General features: G+C 45.6%; 2 protein-coding genes across 5 annotated transcripts in view; one reads left to right on the forward strand and one right to left on the reverse strand.

The window, feature by feature from the left end:
* LSP1 (lymphocyte specific protein 1) overlaps nt 1-21717 on the forward strand; it is a 267129-nt gene that overhangs the window by 214425 nt on the left and 30987 nt on the right. For all 4 annotated transcript variants that reach the window (XM_085644935.1, XM_085644937.1, XM_085644934.1 and 1 more), the window contains one exon: nt 6504-6617. In XM_085644935.1, the coding sequence (XP_085501061.1) occupies nt 6504-6593 (90 nt within the window). In that variant the 3' untranslated portion in view covers nt 6594-6617. The remainder of the gene's footprint in view (nt 1-6503; nt 6618-21717) is intronic.
* The window catches only part of PRR33 (proline rich 33), an 85321-nt gene continuing 78951 nt past the window's right edge, over nt 15348-21717 (reverse strand). Inside the window, exon 2 of the mRNA XM_085644933.1 lies at nt 15348-17176. Coding sequence (XP_085501059.1) covers nt 15494-17167 — 1674 coding nt within the window. The 5' untranslated portion in view covers nt 17168-17176 and the 3' untranslated portion in view covers nt 15348-15493. The remainder of the gene's footprint in view (nt 17177-21717) is intronic.

Raw genomic sequence — 21717 nt, forward strand, 5'->3', positions numbered from 1 at the left:
CATGTCTGGTCCAGTGCTTACCTTTTTGAAAAAGAAAGTACTTTTAATCTTGCAGCAAAACTAAATGATGTATGATTAAACGGATATGATATACATGGTTGCAGAATGCTGTGTTCTTCCAGTGATGTGCCACGGCCCCTGCCATTCCAGCAAGGGCCAAAATGTCCACTATTGTCATCCTCATCCTCCTGAGTTGAGCTAGGATTAGGTTCAATTGCAGTTAGATTACATGTTTGCACAGATTTAAGTGTGTAGCTTAGTTTGACAGTTTATCGTTCCTTTCGCATCAAACAATCCTGTGGGTGCAGTGGATCTGAACATATGTCTTTACCTGCAAATTGCTCATGACTGTCCTGGGCACACAGGGGAGGCAGTTGCACCCTCCCAGTTTCGCAGCGTGCATTCCTTATTATGGGGCTGCAGCATCCTTTCCAGATGTTGCAAGACTGATTTGGGTAGATAAATTTTCCTGGCAGTGCCCAGTTTAGCAACCATCTTGTTGGCAGCGGGCAGACTTTCAGCAGAAGTAGTTGGGGCCTCCAGGCTGAATCTTTTAGTGGTGATATCTTTGGGCACTGTCTGCCTTGGGCACATTGGGCTCACAGCCTACTGCTGATGATGTCCTTACCTCCTCAGCAGCAGCACCAACTGAGGAAACCCATGGCTGGCTGCCAGGTGACATGTTTCAGACACACAAGTTGGTCCAGATTATTTCATGTATGGCATAGAGAGGCCAGGGGGGCATTTCCATAGCATGGCTTTCTCCTGGCACACACTCCTTTCTCTGAGTTTCCAATCACTTGAAACACATGGACCTCTCCTCCTGGAATGTCTTTCCTCCTGCAGGTCCAGACACTTCCCTTTCCTCTCCCAGCTGGAGGCAGAATTATAGTCTCTTCAAGGAGGACCTTTTTTGCTACAGCTGAAGGTGCTGACTTCAAGTAATGTCTCCATTGCTCTGGGAGACTGGCCGCTAGACAGACACAAGCCTTAGTTACAGAATAATTGTGTGTACCCTGTGGCGTACTCCCTTCCTTGGTCAAGAAGAACTTAGGGATGGTACAAAGAGGGGTACTTTGAATACCCACTTATATGCACATTTTGCAGAGAGGGGGTGTGGATACATTGTCTCAAGCTTCAGAAACGGTTTCCCTTGATACTCCGCATCAAGTGTCCTTCTCAGGGTGCTCTCCAGACCCAACCTTTGTGTAAAGTGATGCTTCCTACAGCAGACAGCACTGTGGCTGGGCCGAAGCAGGATCAGGCACGACATGGGCACCTTGAGGTATGAGTTTTCTGCACCTGGCTGTCATCCGTCTTCTTGAAGCAGTAATCGGAGATGGGCAAAAGGACATGCCTCACCTAGAAACTATCCCCGGGCGTAGCTAGCGTAGTGAGACTACGCGGAGGTCCACGGAGTTGGTGGAAAAACTCAGTGGAACTCCGCTCCGCCATCCGCCTCTACCCCACCTAATAAAAAACAATTTACAAATTAATTTAAAAAGAAATAAAAAACACACTTGTACTGCAGCATCCCCGGACTGACGTCTCTCTCCTAGCCGTCTCTCTCCTACACGGGACGTACATCTTTAGAGAACTACGCATGCGCATTTCTCTTAAAATGTATGTCCCACGTAGGAGAGAGACGGCGAGGAGGAGGAGGAGGGCATTCCGTGGGTGCCGCAGTACAGGTAAGTGCGTTCATTATTTCATTTTAAATTAGTTTGTAAGTATTTTTTAATAGCGGGGTGGAGGCGGGGAGCCTGTTGCCGGGGGAGGGGGGGCTGGCTAACTCAGCTTCTCTGCGGAGTCAGAGTTTTGCCCTATACTCCACATTCCCAGCGAAGTGGGCAAATCTCCGCACACTCCGCTTTGCGGAGCGGAGTTCTTGGCCCGCCCTCACTAGAAACTTCTTCATTTTGAATAACAAAAAGTGCAGTCACACCACTCACCCATACATCTACGGAATGGCAGTGCTCAGGAAGAACTAATGAACAGCCCAATGCTAACAAAGTCGTCTTGGAATTTCTAAAGGTGCCGATGTTTCCCATTTTCCCCACTTCACTGTCTAGGTCTCTAGCCACAGGAATGCAGGCAAAACACTTTATTCGCATGTCTTTATCCACCATCTTGTGACATATTTATTCAGGGGCATCCAAAATGGAGCCCACTTGCGTCAGTACTCCGACTTTCTTGATCTCACTCACACATACTCACTCCTAACACTGAACATGTGGCACATTTCGTTTTACTTGCACATACCCTCAACATGCATGCAGGATATAAGAGCAAGGTTCTGAGTTTTACATAACAGCAGACGTTTACACAAATGGTGTCAGCAGGCCACGCTCTCACGGACTCCGATAAAAGGTCTGGTCATGTTAAAGGTTCCACTCATACCGCCGCAGTAAAAGAAACTGTTCCCCTTGGTGTTTGGTTTCTTTTCTTGCTTCTTGAAAATGCTGCTTGTCTTTTGGCTCTGCACATGTTCAAGAAAAATAAATCAAAGAAACTAGTAAAGTAAAAAACAAATGCCACAGCGAGAATGTTTATTATTTTTTCTTCTGCTGTTCAGAGCAATATCTGTTCACTCTGCTGTGAACCATCCCCTCAGCACAGAGCAGAGAGAGGAATGCAAGTAGGGTGGCCACCTTTCCCACGGACAAATAGTGGACATTTGTTCACGATCTAAGATTCTGCAAAGGACTGGGTGAAAATAAAGTGTATAGAATCATTTGTTTTCATTTTATCAGTCAGGGACCATAGGGCAGCTCTACAACACGTGTATAGGGCTTTCTTTTATGTATTCTGTTCAAGTATGTACTGAAAAGGGAGAAAATATCAGCTTTGGTGATTTTCCTAACTTTTGTACTGGAGGAGACATTAAAATACTGGTTATGCCAATATAAAACTGTCCTTGTGGCAACTTGTCTACCACAGATTGAAAAGCAGAGGTGTTATTTCCGACCCCTTTTCACCATCCCCAATGTGGCAGTAAACCTGTTTCTTTCTTTTTATTTTCTTTAACTGCGTAGCATTTTACGAGAAAAGCTGTTAGGATAAAACACAAGGCAGCAATGGGCAGATTTCGTATAAAATTCAGATCCGAAGGAGCGTGCTTAATCGCTCTCAAACTAGTATTTTTGTGTTGCATGTTTGCTGGTCATAGCTTTTTTCTAAAAATGTACAGATATTTTTGGTTTAATGCTTTTTTGGGCTTCTCGGTGCCAGTGGGTAAAGGATATCTCAGTAAGTTCCCCAGCGAATGTGTGATGTTCTTTTCCTGGGAACAACAAAGCTTTATTTTGAGGCTATGTTTTTTTTTTTTTATTTAGCTTGTGAAACTTCATGTCATTAGATCGAACTGACTAGACCGCAGAGGTGTCTGGTTGTTGAAGACAAACTGTGGGCAAAGCAAGAACATATGGGTGCTTGCAGCCTGCCCGTATTACTCCCCTTACCCCCTCAGAATCCCCCCTCCCCATTAAAAAAAATATATAAACACTTTTGTTCCGTTTTTTTCCTTTGTATTTATCGGTACCGAACATAAAAGCGGCGCATCATTTTGTAGGCACCTACAAGGGCGCAGGCTGTTTTAAAATGTTCCTTTGCCCATGCTGCAGAGTATGGGGGATGCTGTACAGCGTCACTAGAAACTATTAGCATAGCCTATGGGATTCAAAGATGAGACCTGTCGGTTTTGCCAGTAGTTGGTTTTTAATAGGATTTAGGAGCGAACAGGGTTTATGGTTTAAAAAGTATCCTACTTAAGCATCACCTAAGCAGCCATAGAACTGAGACTACAACTCCCAGAGTGCATTAGGATTTTAAAATGAAAGGCCACTACTGGAAAATGACATGGAGTCGCATGGTAGCCTGTCTCTTATGACAAGAGACGTCTCTGCATTCACGATTCAGAAATGGTCTTGAGCAAGGAGGAGTCTTTTTCCACGCTGATCCCTGTTCTCCGTTGGAATTATTCCTTTAAAAAAATGTATGGCTATTCACAGCAAAGTTGCTGGATTTTAGAGCACTCTGCTCCTCCCCTTCCGTGTTGCAACTGGTCACACTTCTTAGTAACGTGTATGTCACTCTGCTGTGACATGTTAGTTAAACGACCTGCTCTTTACAGGGCTGAATTCATTGACCCGCCCCCTCTCTCCCTCTTAGTCTTCATGTAGCACGGCTCAGAAATGGACACTTCGGGACTATTACCTTCTTTGCAACGTAACTCACAAAACGGAACTATGCAAAAAATAATGACAGTCAGTAAAATAACATGCCGCATAAAACGCAAGGCTATGGCCAGTAGCCCAATTTCTAATATGAGGGCACACTTGGTGCGCACTGCAGTTCACAGGACAGGTCCTGAACCTCGCATTGTCAAGGACAGGCTTTAGTGCCCACGCTAGATTAGTGACACCAGGACCAAAAGTAACTAGTCAGGACACTATTTAAAAAAGGAATAGGGCACTGAGGGGGGGAGAGCATGCCCGTTTACGATTGGGGTCCTCCCCATCCCAAGAGAAGGCGAGCCTTTTCTTGTTTCATATATTCAGGCAGTGTGGTCCCATGTGAAGAGTCCAGGGTGTGGTGCTAGGGAGCTAGGACTTTTCACTGCAAAATATTTACTAAGGCAAGCAACACGCAAATTCACACCTTTCTCTTTCAAGGCATTTCTCTTTTAAGGCAAGATTATTCCTCCGGCACTCAGCAAACCTTGTTTCCAGTGCCAACCCTCCACTTGGACTTTGGAGAGCAGCTTTGCAGGAGGGTTGAAACTGGGTGGGTTGCCACACAGATATGAAGTTGTAATCTGATTCTGTGCCACCCTTTGTCTTTTTTGTGGTTTTATTTTACAGGGAATTCCCCTCGTGCCCCTGCATCCTTTTTTTATTTTGTTTATAAAGGAAAAGTGCCACTGTACCAACACAACTCGCCTTATTTTTTGTTTGTTTTCTTGCCTGCTTCACCATGGCATGTAATTTCATGGCATGGTGCAGGTGTAGCAAAGTTCGGCAGTACTGTGTGGGCACAGGTAAGACTGCATTGCCATTTCTAGATACACAAGGACATGTGCACTCAGTCATCGAGACCAACACACCATCTGTAGCAGTTTAAAGTGCCTTACAAAGAAGTGAAGACGAGAACCACTGCCCTCTGACATGGGTCCCACAGGGGCCCAACCATAGGGAGGCTGATCTCCTGCCACCGGAGCCCTGGTGTCTCATTCCCCGGTCCCAAAATATCATACTTGCAGGAAGGTGCTGGCTGACGGCTCCTGGCCCTTCAGGGGAAGGGCCGTCCGGAGGCATCCAAGGAATGGCACACACATAGAGTACTTTTAGAGGCGCTTCTGCAACCTATATGTCTTGTGCACGTTGTAAGGGATCCTACAAGGAATTGAAACGCAAGTGTCTTTGACGTGCAGGTTTCATACTGATAGCTGCAGTTGCAGCTTGGTGTTGACTCAGTGTTTTAGGCTTCTGGTGGTAATAAGCAAAGTAAATGGAGCCAGAAAGTAAAAATGAATATCAGTGTCAAGAACCAATGAAACCTGTGGTGAATGCAATATAAACAGGCAACATTATATTATTTCTTCCAGTATGTAAAGTCTGGGGTTCCTGGAGCTCCCATCCAATTGGGTGCCTGAGATTCCCATTCCACGTCATTTGTAAGAAATAAGGGTTTAAGTAAATATGAAGGTAAATCAACAGGGATGGTAAATGCTGTTGTTTATTTATCCAAAAGACTGATCACTCTGATCTATTTCTCGAATACTATTTCTTTATCACTAGACTCTAATTGGTGAAGCCAAGATGAGGTCACAGGTCGGCCATTTTGCATGAGGCTCTCCGCAGGATGGGTCTGGAGAAAGGAACTTCTTAGCTTGGAGAGGTTTTGTGGGTGCATAGATAGCAGAGCGCCACATGTACCTAATGAAGCCTGTGCATGATTTGTCTGTCAGCCGTGCATCTTTTAGAGTTTCAAGGTAGATTTTAGTTGGTGACTGGATTAATTTAAGTATCTCAGCAAGTAGCAGCCTGTCTTTGGTGAGGGCGCACTCAGTTGCGCCTGCCTTCTGGTTGGCAAAGCTACATTAACACTCCCCTCCCAATCGTGTGGAAGGCTCTTCCTCTGTGAAAATACTCCGTTAGCTACGATGTGGAAGTGGACCAGTGAGAACATGCTAAAGATAAGGACTGAAGCCATGCTAAGTGTGTGGTGCAGCTGGTGTGGACCTTGTCATGTGGTAGCAAAAGAACTGTTCTTCAGGTCTGTGTACTGCATACCATTATCCACGGACACCCTCCATCAGGACTGAGGGTCATGCCTTTCATTGCGTTGTGCAAAGACTTAAACACAATAGTCTCATGGAATGGGAGAGCATTAACATTATACCGCAAAATGTAATCACAATTAAAACACGTTGAGGCACAATCTGACTGTCTATCCTATAGTTTTGTTAATATTCCCAACCTTTCCTCTTACTTTGTGTGCAGGGCTCCAGCGGAAACAAGAAGTACAAGTTTGTCCCAGTAGGCCATGGAAAGTACGAGAAGGTGCTCATAGATGATCATGAAGACCACTAACTGACCAAGGTCGACAACACCCAGGTGAGAATATGTACCCAAGTAAGGGAGACAGAGGATGGTGAAGTTGACAAACACCCCTAAATTGGAATGGTTTTCGGTCAACAACCCAGAAACAATCTGAAGCCAGTTATCAAAGAGAGGACATCGCCTCTATCAGTTCTGATTTCTGTGCTCTTAAGTCTACACCGTGCGGGTAAAGGAGGAGATCAGAGGAAATGTACAGGTGTAGGTGTTGAAGTAGGCCTCTGGTAGGATATGTCGATATGAAGTCAGTGGGTGATATAGGACAGCATGTCTGAAGTTGTTTCTTGGTATTTAAATTTAAAAACATGTAACTATAGCAGATTGCATATAGTAAAACATCACTCTTTAATATAAATATACACACTTTGTTTGCATTTCAAAGAAAATTAACTTGGCCATAATACTTAGACCTAAAGGCAGATTAGAACACAGAAGAACTGTGCAGCGGGAGCTGATACGATCCTATGCACACTGTAAAAATGTAAAGCAAGGCTGACCACCCGGTGTTAATGTATTTGATAAGCATTTTCCTAATTTACCGCATATGATTCATGTGTGCATTGCATATACTCTTACCCTCACTTAACTTTCTTGCAGCGACTAACACACTTTCAGCATATGCACCTAGGGAGGGTTATTATTTGCTCCAGAAGGTACTCTGCCAGGGAAACACCATGCTGATGGTGCCCTAATACAGACAACAGCAGGGTCTCCTGCTCTGATCTCCATGTCTCACAGATACCCATATCAGAGTCGATGGATTTTCTCAGTAACCCAACACCTTGGATGGAGATTAATTACATAAGACATCATCTCGCATACTTCTCCTCCAGTGCTTTACATTGTCCAGCTTCCTGAAGAACATGATGGGTCTCAGTCCCTTGTTAACATAGAAAATGAATCGGTGACGAGCTAGAACCTTTCCATGGTTGTTCGTCCACTATCCTCCTAAAGGGAGTCCAGCGCAGTAGCGTGTAGTGTCTGATGCTTGGGTCTTTTTGATATCCATTATACTGTCCCTGTCTTTCTGGGATATTGTAGCAGGAGGGGTATGTCCCTGCTGGATTTTCTGGGTGTGGTAGAGCACCAAAGGTGGAATAATATAGTGGAGGTGCCGCACTGGGCGAAGTGATCGCACCTGCTCCTTCATCACAGGTATCTGCTCATCAGGGACTCAGCACATGCACGAGTCCAGTGCATCATCTATGAGTCATGCAAGGCCTGTATGAGCGTGCACCCCACTGGTGCTGCATTTGTTTAGCTCATTCTCCAGTGTTGTGAAGGACTGTAGTGCCCTTTGGCATACGTAGTTTGCGGTGATATCTGCCAGCCGAATTTCCTCAGCAAAATGAAGCACAGTACAAACATCATACTGTTTACTAAACATACAATACTGTTAGATGCAGGTCTCTACAAATATTACAGTACCTTCTTGTTCCAGCCTCCTTAACTTGCTTCTGCCTAACAAGTCATATATGGGGTCTTACACCATGGACACAGAAACAGACTGCTCGTTTCACCCTTCTGATCTCAGGTGTGTCTTAAAAAATGTCATGCATAGAATTTTGATCACAACTTGGGAAGTAGTTCCCTCTTCCAGAGGAAGACCCAAGAGTGCCACAGCCTGCAGTGATGTCCTGAGTAACTCATAATTTGGGTAGTTCAGGAACTATGTGGTCAAGCATCTCTCTCTAAATGAGACCGACACAGGCTCTGTTTACTATGCTCTTTTATTAGGAAGTTGCACCAAGGTGGGTATGGACAGTTCTCTTACATGTGGGAATTCCATAAGGGAAATCCCTTCCAGTGGAAGAAAGTAACCCAAACTTTCTGAACCTTGTCTACCATCACCCAACATACTCTCATATGAGCACACAGCAGAAAATATGGCCTTAACATAATCTGGGAACAGGGTAGTTGGATCAGAGTGATATCTGAAATGAATTATCCCTTTCTCCAAATGGGTTTCCCAGAACTTCTTAATCCTGGTTCCAGAGGCCTCCCTGGTTTAGGAGAAAGGAAGGCCTTTCAGCTGGTGGTCAGTGCAGTGCTGGTGGCCTAAATATAAAGGCCGACCCTCCCATTCCCTCTCTTAGGAAACATAGAGGAGATTGGGATCCAGACATTCCTAAACCAGGGTCCTTCCCTCTCAGGTTTTCTGCTAAACAAGTACAACAGGATTTGGTACCTAACAGGACATAGGTAGGGGGCTGCCGAGAGAGCAGCTTCATGCACTCTGGGACCAAGTTTGCCCACCCACTTACTGCCCATCTTCTGGAATCCAAAGCAACGTGCAGCCATTGAAACCTGTGCATCTACATCACTCGAAATGGTTGGGGATCCTCCCGCACCAGTGAATGCCATTCAGCAACTCAGGAGGGCCTTTGTGTCCACTTTTATAGGTACACCTTGCAGGACCTTTTCTACACACTTGGACATAGGAGGCATCTGACCCCTTAGAGACTTATTCTTTCTCAATGCTTCCCACACAGTCCAACTCTCTCAGAATGAGGACCTGCCATGCCAGACGTGAGACATCCCCATCAATCCACACGGCCAATTACACACCTATTCTAGGTAACAACAGCCTGGCCATCCCCATGCGGTCCTCCAATATCTTCCCCGGTTGCCGGGGAAATGTTTCCCCTTCCATATTATGCCATGTCAGCACTGCAACCTTTGGGGACCAGTGGCAGTACTTGCACAGGACACTCTCCCTCTGAGTAATGCCATTAATACCTAGAACCTGCATTCACTAATACAATCATTGCATGGGCAGTGGCCACTGGTACTGCTCGGAATCATTCTTTATACTTCTTTTGACTGAAGGCCATCACTTCAACATGATAACCAAGCGGTGTAATGCTTAGTACAACATGAGGTAAGTCGAACAGATTTCTATGATGTCCAGAGTGTTGATGACTGACCAGAATACAGCGTGGGTGTGCACTCACGCTAGGGGATAACCCCTAAAGATGTACAAGATGTGGGTGACGGATAAGATTGGTATCAGTCATATCTGGTTCTTGGAGGGAATGTTGCTGTCTTAAGGATTTCCACTCCCCGCCCCCCCCCCCCCCATGAGTCACGCAGGGTTTCAACTGTATCATCCAGATGAGGATCTTATGTTACATCTACATAATAAAGTGGATGTGGTAAGCAGGTTCAGTTTCTTTACTGCCCATACTTTTTCCAAACAAGATTTATGGAGGCAAAGATTGGTTCCCTCAGAGGAGCTGCTTATTTTTTAAGTTTACCATTAGTCCTTTATTGTGTGTACTTTTCTGTGGCAGTACAGCCTTAACCTATAATACAAATGCCTCTTAGTACTTTGACGCCATCAGCATAAGACTTATTTAGCTTATTGGAGATGTTCAAAGCTTTTTGACACTTAGGTTCAGGACAATGATTAGGGATGTCTAATTAAATCTTACAGGAGCCAAGTCAAATCTCATCTATTCAGTACCATGAGGAAATAGCTGGCAAGACTGAGGAAGGTCTTAACCTGTTTCTGGTTTTTGTGAGAAGACCAGGTTTTAGTGTACAGAGGTGGAGGTCTACTTAGCCCACCATTTATACAAATATCAAAATTGATGACTAATGGATGTCGGAGTCTGCCTGTACACAGTGATATCAGTGTTTCAGGGAAAGATTTGCAACACTCTGTACTATTCTCTGTGCTAAATAGAGCCCATAATATTCATTACTACTAAATGTCTTTGATAGAGAAAGTGATGAGGGATTTGGGGCCTCATTTTTGAATTTCCAATAGCTTACTATGAGGGACAGGCCCTCCTTAACTTCTGAACCTCATGTAAAAAAGAGCTGGCAAAAACGTTTAGCACAAGATTTTACCTCCACTTGGAGTTGCATCATGGTCTTATGGATAGCTTGGACTGAAATAGGCTTCCAGGATGGGCACAGCTTCTTAAGCTGCAGGGGATGTGCAAGCATTTCATCTTCACTGCCTCCCTAGTTCGTCTCCAGGACAGCCTTTTAAACTCCTTAGTTTGCCCTCAATCCTCTTGGTTTGTGATGATTTAGGGCATTTGTGGTGCCTTCTGCACTCTGGTGATCATTGCATCAGCAGAGGGCACCACCGTGGTGCTCAAGTCACCCCAGGTGAGTAATTCTCTGAAAACATATCCACACATTCTGTTAAAAGACTAAGAATGCGCATGCTTTTGAAATTCTAGACACGCTGTTGCACTGAACTGCTTCAGTGAAGCTTACTGACAAATGCAGGAGTACAGCTAGGTTGAAGACAGGCTTTTGGGAACGATTCTTCCTGACGTTAACTTTCATTACTCAGAGGTGGTGTTTTTTTTGCCAATGTAGTGCCCCCTTAGGATCAGAATAGAATTTCCACAAGACCCTATTTTTCTGAAAGTGGTCATTCGTGGTCTGTGGCGCCACCATTCTATGCGATATCACAGAAGCTGCAGTGCTCTCTTCCTGTTAACCATCTTGCACTGGACGCGATTCTTCAGGGATCCAATCCAGGTGCTTGAAGAGTTCAGCAGTGCAACTGCTTCCCTCTATTTTAACCGAGTGCAATGAAGGGGAACCTCTGTAAGGGTTGCAAACATCAAAATGGAGAGATTTTAAGATGTCTCTGTTCTTTCTTTTTCTATACTGTGGCATGGTGCAGCTGCACCTCAGGCTTCCTTCCAGAGGGATATACAACCTACTTCCAAAAGCAGAAAACACACAGACAAGTCAGTTTAATAACAGAACTAGACAACAATCATCACAATACATAGTGCATACAACTTGAGTGCTGGCAGTGCATGCTCAGTGGGTGGATATTTACAGATGTCTGTGGAGATGGATAGAAAGGCTCAAAATGTCACTTCCTTACCAATACGGGCACCAAGCATGTAAGAGCCATGGGTTGAGCTTAGGACAAAAGGCAAACCCAAATGAATGATTCAAAGTCCAAGTATTCCCAACGTTCGTGTTGTTGAAGGATCCCCTGGAGAAGAGTGCCATTGGCCAGGCCATCACTGCCGCATCCTGGGGGACAGTCGGCATGAACAGGTCACACACTCCTTGTTGCCGCATGCTCCTCTAGTCCAGTCTCTTTGATTACTAGATAAGAGACAAGGCAGAGTACCTGAGAAGGCTGTCCGCCAGCCATGAGAGTGAGCCCACATCAGGCCCTGAACAGGAAGGAAACTCTGACTTGGTCTAGCTGTTCAGTGGAGGGCCCAGGCATAATGATGGAGGGAGACCAGCAGGGCATCAGAGGGTCCACACCGACAGCAGCCCTGGAGACCCCGGCTGCCCTGCAAGACCTTGGCCTCTTTCCAAGCACTATGTAAAACTGCAAACTGCAGGATGTAGGCGATAGAGAAGGTCTCCAAGAGGAAACGCAGGGTTTGGGCGATCAATGAACTGGACCTCGAGATGTGCAGGATGTGTGGGTGGGAATCTTCATTATTATATCCTTTTTCATAAATGGGTAAACTTGGACTAACTCATTCAGGCGGGTTTTATTGTATTTACAATATAATTAAATGCTAATATCTACAGTCATAATTGCATGCAACTCTAGGCTACTGGGCTGCTGTTTGGTGGCCTGTGTGAAACTGTGTGATCCAATGTACATCAGTGTTGTGCAGCACAGACGAAGTATCATTTCAGTGCAACTCTAGATTAGCTGAGTTTTACTACAGTGTGGCATGAATGTAATTTGGAAAGTACGCCACTACTAGGCTGCTGTTCTCCAATACCACTTAGTGAATCTGTGCGCAATCCAAAAGAGGGAAAGGTAGCTTTTCAGTGTAAATATAGGTTAACACGGTCTACTGTTACATAAAAGCATCACTCAGTCCCTTCCCCCAGGCCGTCTCGTCTATAAGGAAGAAGGCAGCATACGGTTCAAAGGGAGAGAGCTTCATTTTTAACATCAACAGCGACAAATGAATTGGCACACTGAATCTCCTGTAAACCATCCCAACAGGTGAATGCAGAACTCGTCACGTGATTCTTGTGTGCAAAATGATTCTGCTCTTGCCAGTAGATAGTGCTTTTAGGGTAGCCAACTGATACTCGAGGGTGTGCAGTAAAACAAATAGCTGCACATCTCTGGTGCCAAAGATACACAGTGCTGCTGTAATACGGCCTCTAAGTTTGTGCCTCAATTCTGAAAGTTAGCCACAGTAGTGCACACCGTGGTGCCATCAAGCACAGCTCACCGCCGTCTCCTTTAGCCCCGCCCCCATGGTGCTGCCTGCCAACCAGTCCAGCTGAGGCATTTTGATTCTGGAACATTCTGGGGCCTCAGAAAAGCTTGTAATTTGCTGGTCCAGCATCAGTGAGGTGCCCGTCATACCTGACTTGTAACAGACTCACTTCAAGTGCCACCTGCTTTTCAGAGGTCGACCTTTTGTCCTCTCAAGGGCTTCTTTCAGCAATTTTGTTTCGAGTACGAATCTCGCCTCGTGCAAACAGCACTGGTGGTGATGTTTGGTATGATGAATTTTTCCATCAATCTTGCGCCCCCACCCAGCCCCACCGACACGCTATCTGCCCACCTGGCCTCCAACTGGGCTTTTACTCCTTCCTCCTGTATTCACACTGACTGGCAGTCGAAGAATGGAAAACAGGAAATTTCCGCACACCATTGGATCTGAGATTTGTTCATCTCAGCTGCAGTCTCTGCTGGCTGCGCCAGACCAGCCCATCATTAATCCCACCCACTGCCTGACTTGGTACATAATGCACAAGACACAAAAACTGCCCACCGAAAACCCAATTGGAACTGGAGTTCTACTAGCAGTATGCTGCTGCGCATCATTAGGCCGACCTACACGTTCTTCTCTGTGCATTCTCTTTTTAGCCACCTCTACCTCTTTCTCATTTTCCACTGATCTACACATTCTGTTTTTCTTGCTATTTCTAACTCAGCCTCATTCTTTGTCCATGGTTCCATGCCCTTGCCCCCCTGCATTTTCATATTTATGTCCTCGTCAGAGCCAGACATGTTTGTGGGATTGGACTGGCGCTCTCTGTATCCGCACTGGGTCACTAGACCGGCTCATCCATTCCCAGTTCAGCTTTTTGTGCCACATTTCAGAAGTTCAGATATCCCTGCCAGAGCGTAGTCTGAATGGTGTAAACATCAACAAAAGATTAGCGTCCCCACTGCCTGCAGTCTCACGGGGCTACACCTTTATTCATTCGTGTGCTAAAAACTGCTGGCCACATTTGTGAGAAGAAAGTAGGCGACCCTTCAATGAAAAATGGAGACAGAGCGTTGGGATTTGTTGTGCTCGGACTTTGATGCAGAGGCACATCTGCAGTGACTCAGGCGTGGTTCTTTCCACAGGTCCTGTGAGTGCTGCATTGTTCACACTAGGTCACTGCTTTCACATCCTGTGGAGCCTTCAGTACTCACACTCTCCAATAGTGGGTACAACTGAAGCTATGCATTTCACCCCTGAAAACTATTGTGGTGAAGTGCTTGCTCATACGCCACTTCGGGGATTGCTGTTGCACCGATATAAGCTTTAGAAATTGCAGTACTCACACTCGGCAACAGGATGCACTTGTGTTATGTAGAGTATGCAGTGTTCACACTTGGCTGTCGTGGGCACTAGTCTGACTGCATCAGCTCAGTGCAAGCGGCTCATCTCTGCAGCAGGGCGCTACAGTGTGGCAGTACAAGCCTCACCCGTTCCACCAGAGTCCGCAAGAAGCCACTTGAAAATGCAAAAGCCACAGACCTCACATAGCTACACTTGACTTGACCTTTTATGCCCCTTCCACTGCCATTGCTTTACATAGTCTCAGGAGACTTGAAGGAAACGTCTGGCACAGAAACTAAAGAGTCCCAGAAGTCTAGGGGCCCTGCTAACTTTTTGTTCTTTCCATTCCTTGTAGTTTCTTTAGTGTCCGCAACAGATTGGAGACTGTTGAGGGGGCTACACGTGAACCAAGGATTCTCCCTTGTGCTGACAAAGGGCACATGATATCACTTCCTCTAACCGTGGCATCTCGATGACGCCCATTGTCAAATCCCCAAGTGTCTCCCTCAAGTTCTTGACTTGCTGACCCTGGAAATAATTTAAGAATATGCCTTTCACGAATTCAATTACTTTTCTAGGCAAGGGGCTTGTAGTTTGAATGTTAATCGCTGTTTTACTATAGCTCACCTGGCACATAGTTTAACATCTCCCTCTGCAATTATGAGCCCTATGTCACACAATTTATACTAGGCCCATGGATGTCCAGGTACTCGAAGACATTCATTCTGCTTAGTATGTGCTGCATTACCTTAAACACAGGTTACAAATTACGCCGCAGTACCAATGGGGATGCCACAGCAGCACTGTCTCATTCCGGGATGCCATTCACTGACCTCCCAATGCTGCTGTTTGGAGAGAAAAAGCCCCACAGAGGAACCGATAAGCTGTTAACATGACTTGTGAAATGGATTTGTGTACCTTTCCTTTGCCCAGTTTTTCACTTATGTTGGTGCCACAAAAGTGCCCTCTTGGGGTGCTCGTACATCACCCTCTGTCCATACGTTCCAGTGACTGGGTGTCTATGCTCAACCTATTCAAACATCATCTTGTATCCCCTTCCATTAACTATCTGTATGAAGTACGTTTGGAGCTGTATATAATCACACAAAATAAGCATACATGTATGCGTGTCTGATTAGTGATTTTACAAGACGACTAACATCCCTCCAAACCCAAATTTACATTGCCCTTCCAGTAATTATTTAATTTGGCTTTATTTCAACATTCCCAGAAGACGAGACAAAGACACATGTAGCATCTTCCCTTCAAGGGGTGTTGAAATGCCTTGCTCTTAACATGGGGAGACAAACCCCAAAACGCACAAACACTGCAGCTCCTCGATCACTTGAGCTGCCAGCCTGAGGCAGTCCTGTTGAAGTCTTTAGCCTCCTCTTCAGGAGCCTTGCGATTCAGCCGGCCTAGATCGAACATGGTAGTAATTTTCTTCAGGGGCCTGGATGCTGCCTCTCGCAGTTTGCGAGCATCAAATCGTGGTCGATACAGGAGGAGGGGTAAGCGGCAACGGAAGAAAAAAGAAGGCTTTTCCTCTTTTTTGGAGGACTGCTCTTTGCCCTCACTGCTCTTCTCCTTTTCCTCCTTCTGCTTTTCATCCTCCTTGGGTGATGACATCTGATAGAGTAAGGCATCCCACATCTTGTTGGCTCGGGACTCCTTGGGTTTTGAGGTCTTGTTTACGGGGCTGTTATCTTCTCCTGCCTTCCCCTCTTTCTTCTCTTCTACTGCCACTTCTTTGCCTTGCATGGCCTCTGATTCTGGAACCGGGAATTGAGGCACCTCGGGCTCCACTACCAGGTGCTTCTTAAGCCGGGACCAGCCACTCAACTTGGTTCGCGGTGGCTTCACCTTCTCCACGGTCTTCAGCAGAGGCTCTGCCTTGGGGCTTGGTCTACTGCTCACAGATAGATCTGGGGCCACAGGTACCTGTTCAGTTGTGTTAGCTTTTTGAGTTGTGATATTCACCTCTACTAATCTCTCATGTTGCGTGGATTTGGTGTCTTGCTGTGTTGGAGTTAATAGCTCTGTGTTTTTGGCGGTCAACACTGGTGTGTTATTTTCAGGTGCTTTAATTATACTTAGTTGAATGTTGGTGGTAGTAGGCCCTGACACAGACTCTGTAGAAGGCTTGTTCTGTGGAACAAGGGTTAACGAGGCCTCTTGTGGGTTCTTGGACAAAGTGTTATTTGGTATTGTCTGAGGACTTGTCATTGATGGTGTGCTCTTTTGAATGGCTTCGGTTCGACCCAAATCACTGGGGATGTTGTCCTCTTTTGTCCTAGCCATTGCCTTCTGAATGCACTCTGAGATGGCCCTGCTTGCTCTGAGAGTTTCAGGTTCTGGGAGTAGTGATTGTACATCGTTCACTTGCACCTCCTGCACTGTGACATCAAAGACAGGTGTGTGCGGATTGGCTGTGAAAGTGGATGGTGCTACTGGTTCCACGATCTGTGGTATGGGGCGTGGAAAATGAGCCTGACTTGAGGGGGCAGGCACCAGACTGGGAGCAGTGGGTCTGCTCTTTGGAGGCTGTTGGAGTAGCAGGGGTGGAATGACAGGCTTCACTGAGGGAGATGGTGGTCGAGGGGATGGTGTTCGCCGGAGACACTCAGAGAGGCTGCGCTGTTCAGAGACAGTGAAGGTGAATGACCGGTGTTGCGGGTACGGCGATGCCACATGGTGTATTACAGGCTTAATGAAAAAGCGAGGTGGCAGGGAAAGGCTGAGGAAGGTAGGGGTCTCGGGGGTAGGTGGTGGTTGTGGGGACCGCTCATAATGCTCGAGATCTGGACAAGCTTCGCTCACTGGAGACAGGGTCGAGCGGAAGGCCTTAGGCTGTGCGGAAGCAGCTGGTGGATTCTTCTTCTTTGCAGCCTTTTGCAGCACTTTCTGTAGCCGGATATTCTCTTTGCCTGGTTTAGGCAGGAGCGGAGGGGGCGCCTGGGGATGCAGTTGCCCCGCTTCATTGGGTGTTGGCAGTGGAGTTACCGTCATCACCATGTTATCCCCCTGTAATAGAACAGAATTAAAATAAGACTTCCAACCTTCTTGGCCTATTTTAAGTGCACAACAATCCAACTATGACTGTATTTGTGTGACGCATTCCTCACCCAGGTTTATACCCAAAGCCACTTTGGTAGGTTGTATCAAATAGTTTGTGTGGGACCTTCTTTCATTACCTATTAATGCTGCAACAGGGTAGACGTGGTTTCTGTAAATTTGCTTTTAAAATCTGTTCGCTTTTCAAACAAAAATCATGTGCTATGATTTCTCATATGTAAAACGTGTTTTAAGTGTTAGTGGAGGTCCTTGCCCTGTAGACATAAACAATTATTTTTCCTGCCTTAAAGAAAAGGTGGTTATTGGCTATCGGGAGGTGGTAAGCCATTGCTGTATTGTGAAAAGCCCCCCTCCCCAGGATCCATATTATCCTATCATTCCAGACGTGGTGTACTACCTCCTCCACTGAAGCCAGAAATCTTACCATAAAAATCAGACTAATATGCTGCAGTTACAGCCTTGAGCAAAGAAGTGAATTTAAGCCTGCCCCAGTAACTCAGTGTAGTTCAAGCACACTACCTGCCAAGGTGAATTGGCAACAATAATCGGATATAGGGCATTGCATAATGTAAGCACCGTAATGATACTGTAAATTTACTGAACAATATATTATGTCATTTATGATTAATGAATGAAGCTGTGGGCAGTGTATGGGGTGGAATTTAAGCTTGTATTGCTACCTTAACTGGTAAATGTCAACAGTCACAATAGTTCAGTTTGGTAACGTCATCTGCATTAACTGAACCGTAATTAAATATTTATTTTTTCAGTGAGTTTGAATTTTTTTTAAATAATATACCCTTTTCCTCTGACTACAGATCCAATTGCTCAGGGCATTTAGCCATGCTTAGTGAATTCCAACTACATAGTGTGTTTCAATATCCACTTGTCCCTAATTTACCCCTGAATCAAGAGTCCATATCCTTCTGCTCTAAGAACTGGTCAATGGGCCTTTGACCAGCTTTCGGCTTCCTTGTGCGAGCCTCAGTATTGCCCAGGTTTTGATACTCAATAAGGTCTGTGGCAATTGACACTTTTAGCAAAATAATCTCTTACAAGAAATTATAAATACATAATTGCATTGAAGATCATTATCCGATAAATCACAATTCATAAATGTAACTTCTTGCTGATCACCTGTGAAAGTTACAAACCAACCCCCCCCCCCCCCTTAATGCTGAGTTCAGTCACATTAAATAATGCCCGAGGCATTCACTCACATCAATGCTTAAAGCTACTGTGACTCAATTACTTAATGCTCTGTGGTGTCTAGGGCATTTGATGCTCATTGCCGTTTGGGGCAAGTATATTCTTAACAGTCAGGTCCTATTGGTATCCCTTACTGGTCAGTCGTATTGATGTTCATCTCTAGTGCTATTTAGCCTCACTTGGCCATTGATACTAATTCGTTTTAGGGTAATTGATGCTCCTTACTGTTGGGAGCTATTGATGCTCATTATTTTAGGGTAATTGATGCTCCTTACTGTTGGGAGCTATTGATGCTCATTATTTTAGGGTAATTGATGCTCCTTACTGTTGGGAGCTATTGATGCTCATTATTTTAGGGTAATTGAGGCTCTTTACTGTTGGGAACTATTGATGCTCATTACTGACTGGACTTTTGATGGAGATTACTGCCTGGGGTTTATAGTGATTCCATTTACTACCCAAAGCCTTTCATGGCTATTAATGCTTGAGCACGTTGGTGTTCATTGCGGATCGGCTCCAGTCAAGCCCATTTCTTGGTACGGCCATTGATGAGAATTAATCCCTGGGGCAATTGAGGATTCTTACTGCCTAAAAGCACCGGTGCTCGTTATTGCTCGTGGCACATGATGACACCAATTTAATCAAGTCGGGCATTAACTCAGTGTTAGAAGGTGGTTCTGACACTATGGGCCGCCCGGATTTTTCGCTTTTTGAGCACCTAATTGTTGAGCTTTTACTGTGGGGCAGCCTCATAAGTTGGGACTCACCTACAGTGAACTCAGGATGTAAGAGACTGCATGGGGATTTTACTGGTGTTCCCCTGGCTTGACCAGGCCACTGTGCAGCAGCTGGAGTAAGGGACACCGGGCTGGTTACATGCAGACACGTGTGTACATGGAATAGGCTTTATAGGCTGGAAAGAAACATGCCAGGGAAAGTCAGTGTGTTTTACTGTGTTTTCACTTCATTATTCCCCTAAGGGAATGTGGGGCCCATGGCTAGATTAACTTCCGTTAGGTCTACAGATTCCAGACACGCACTTAAGTCCAATGTAGCGAATGTGAAAATTAGTATTCTGCAGAGTCCAAAGTCATATTTGTACTGCTTTTGGGTCATCCAGAACTGTCATATTGGGGGAAGGTGCTTCCGAGACATGTGGCAGAAACACTGGACGACACCATTTTGAACAAGCTCAGAGGCTGGACAAGGAGGGAGCAGGGGCAGGGACGTGATGTGCCGCTGTTTGATAGGACCAACAGAGACTTCCTACCAGCCCCCTACTCAACTTTTTAAAAGTGCTTGCACAGGATGAGAAGGTCTCTCTGGGGTGTGGTCTGCTGAGGGTGAAGGTGCTGGAGCCTGGCACAATGGGCAGTTGGAAGGAGAGACCCCCTGACTGCCCCCAGGACCCTATCAGCACCAGAAGAAGAGCCCAGGACTGGTGCACAGAAGCAGGGGCCTCTGCGCAGGGAGAGAGGCCCAGAAGGAGAGCCTAATGAAATGCTGGCGCAGGGAGCCAGTGAAGACAGCACACTGCTGAATCTACCCTCTCAGAGACCCAGAGGGCAGAGGAGAGTGTTCCCAGTGGCTGGGGCTGGTAAAGAGGAGCATGAAGCGCCCCATAATGCCTCGCCAGGCATTTGGAAATCTGCCGTTTTGGTGCTTTGTGGCCCCCAGAGGAGGGGGTCACCCTCATGTGTGAAAAGGGGTGCAGTGGGGCTGCAGGAGCACCGCAGTCTCCCCCAGCATAAAGAAGAACAGTCCACCCCTAAGTTTCACGGGGCATCTGAAAGAATAACCCCTCAAGGGCTCAGCCAGCCTTTAACACCTTCTAGGCTGGAACGTACGTTCTACAGCTGAGGGTGTACTATGAAGTGCATCATGGAGTGAAGGGCTGAGTTGGGGATGTCTGGAGAAGGGCATCCCCTGGAGGTGAAATGGTGTAATTGCACCGAAATGCATTTACTATTGTGTTTTTTTTATTTTTATATTGTCCTCATACCACCTTGTATGCAAATTAGTAGCCTGTTTACCAATTCACACCTCTCCAGGCTATTGCAATACTTCCATAATTCCTGCGCTCGTGCCCCTCCAGTATCCTGGCTGCACAGACCACACAGGTGTAATCATTGGACAGTAGGGGTTACTCACTTATGTCTCCATCCCATATCTGGAAGGCCATCCAAATTTTAGAATAAAATCGTGTACTGGGCTCTAAATTAATATCTGTTTTCGCAGTTCTTCTTACTGCTCGCAACCAGTCTATCCCTTGTGGAGGAGAGGATTCCGGCCATTTCTTGCAGATTTCCCGCCTAGCAAGGAGGACTAAGTAAAATAACAGTGCTTGTTTGTCTGAAATAATATCCTTACATGGTGAATTTGTTACCCCAAACATTACTAATAAGAGGTTGACTTTGATGTTAATCTTAAGAATTTCGTTGATTATCCTGCCAACCTCAGTCCAGTATGCTTCTAAAAAGGGACATTCAACAAACAAATGTTTATCATCAGCACTAAACAATCCACACCTACGACACCGGGGAGGAATATCAGTTACGAACTTTGCTAATTTTTTTGGAGTCCAGTATAGTCTATTTACCGTGAAAAAGTGATTTCTCTTCAAATTTGCTGGTTTAACAGTTTTGTAAAGCAACCTAAAGGATAGGTACCAAACTCTTTTTGGATCGGGAATCTGCATCGCATCGACCCAGATTTCATAGGGGGCCTTGATTTTTTCTTCCTCGGAGGTTAGTAATACATGATACCATCCAGCAATTTCCTTCTTTATTATATTTTGATTCTTTAGTTTCATTTCAAACTCCCCAAAACTTTTTGTTTTCACTCTATTCGCTTCCGCCCAAGACTTCAGCTGAAGAAATTTAAACCGGGATAGTGATCCCCCTGTTGTATTAGATAAAACTTCCCATGGGACTACTTCATTCGTCACTATCTGGTCCCCCCAAACCTCTATTCCTGCCCTTCTCAATGGGACACTCAATTGATCCTGCAGGAATTCAGGCGTGCCTGGAGAGTCCCATATTGGCCCCCCCCCTGAATAATACCCAATTCCTAACATCTTCCTAATCTTAACCCACAAAAGTAGGGCTGCCTTCAATATTTTTAATTTTATCTTCTTGAAGAATTTTTTTGCACCAAACTTGAACAGAAATCCTTTCCCTCCCCACTCTTTAATCATTTCTTCGCACAAACCACCCCATACCCGGTGCCCTGTTATGCATAGTAAGATCCTACAATTTTTGAACTGAAATGCCATACAATAT

The sequence above is a fragment of the Triturus cristatus genome, chromosome 3_1, assembly GCF_964204655.1.
Source record: "Triturus cristatus chromosome 3_1, aTriCri1.1, whole genome shotgun sequence".
Taxonomy (NCBI): Eukaryota; Metazoa; Chordata; class Amphibia; order Caudata; family Salamandridae; genus Triturus; species Triturus cristatus.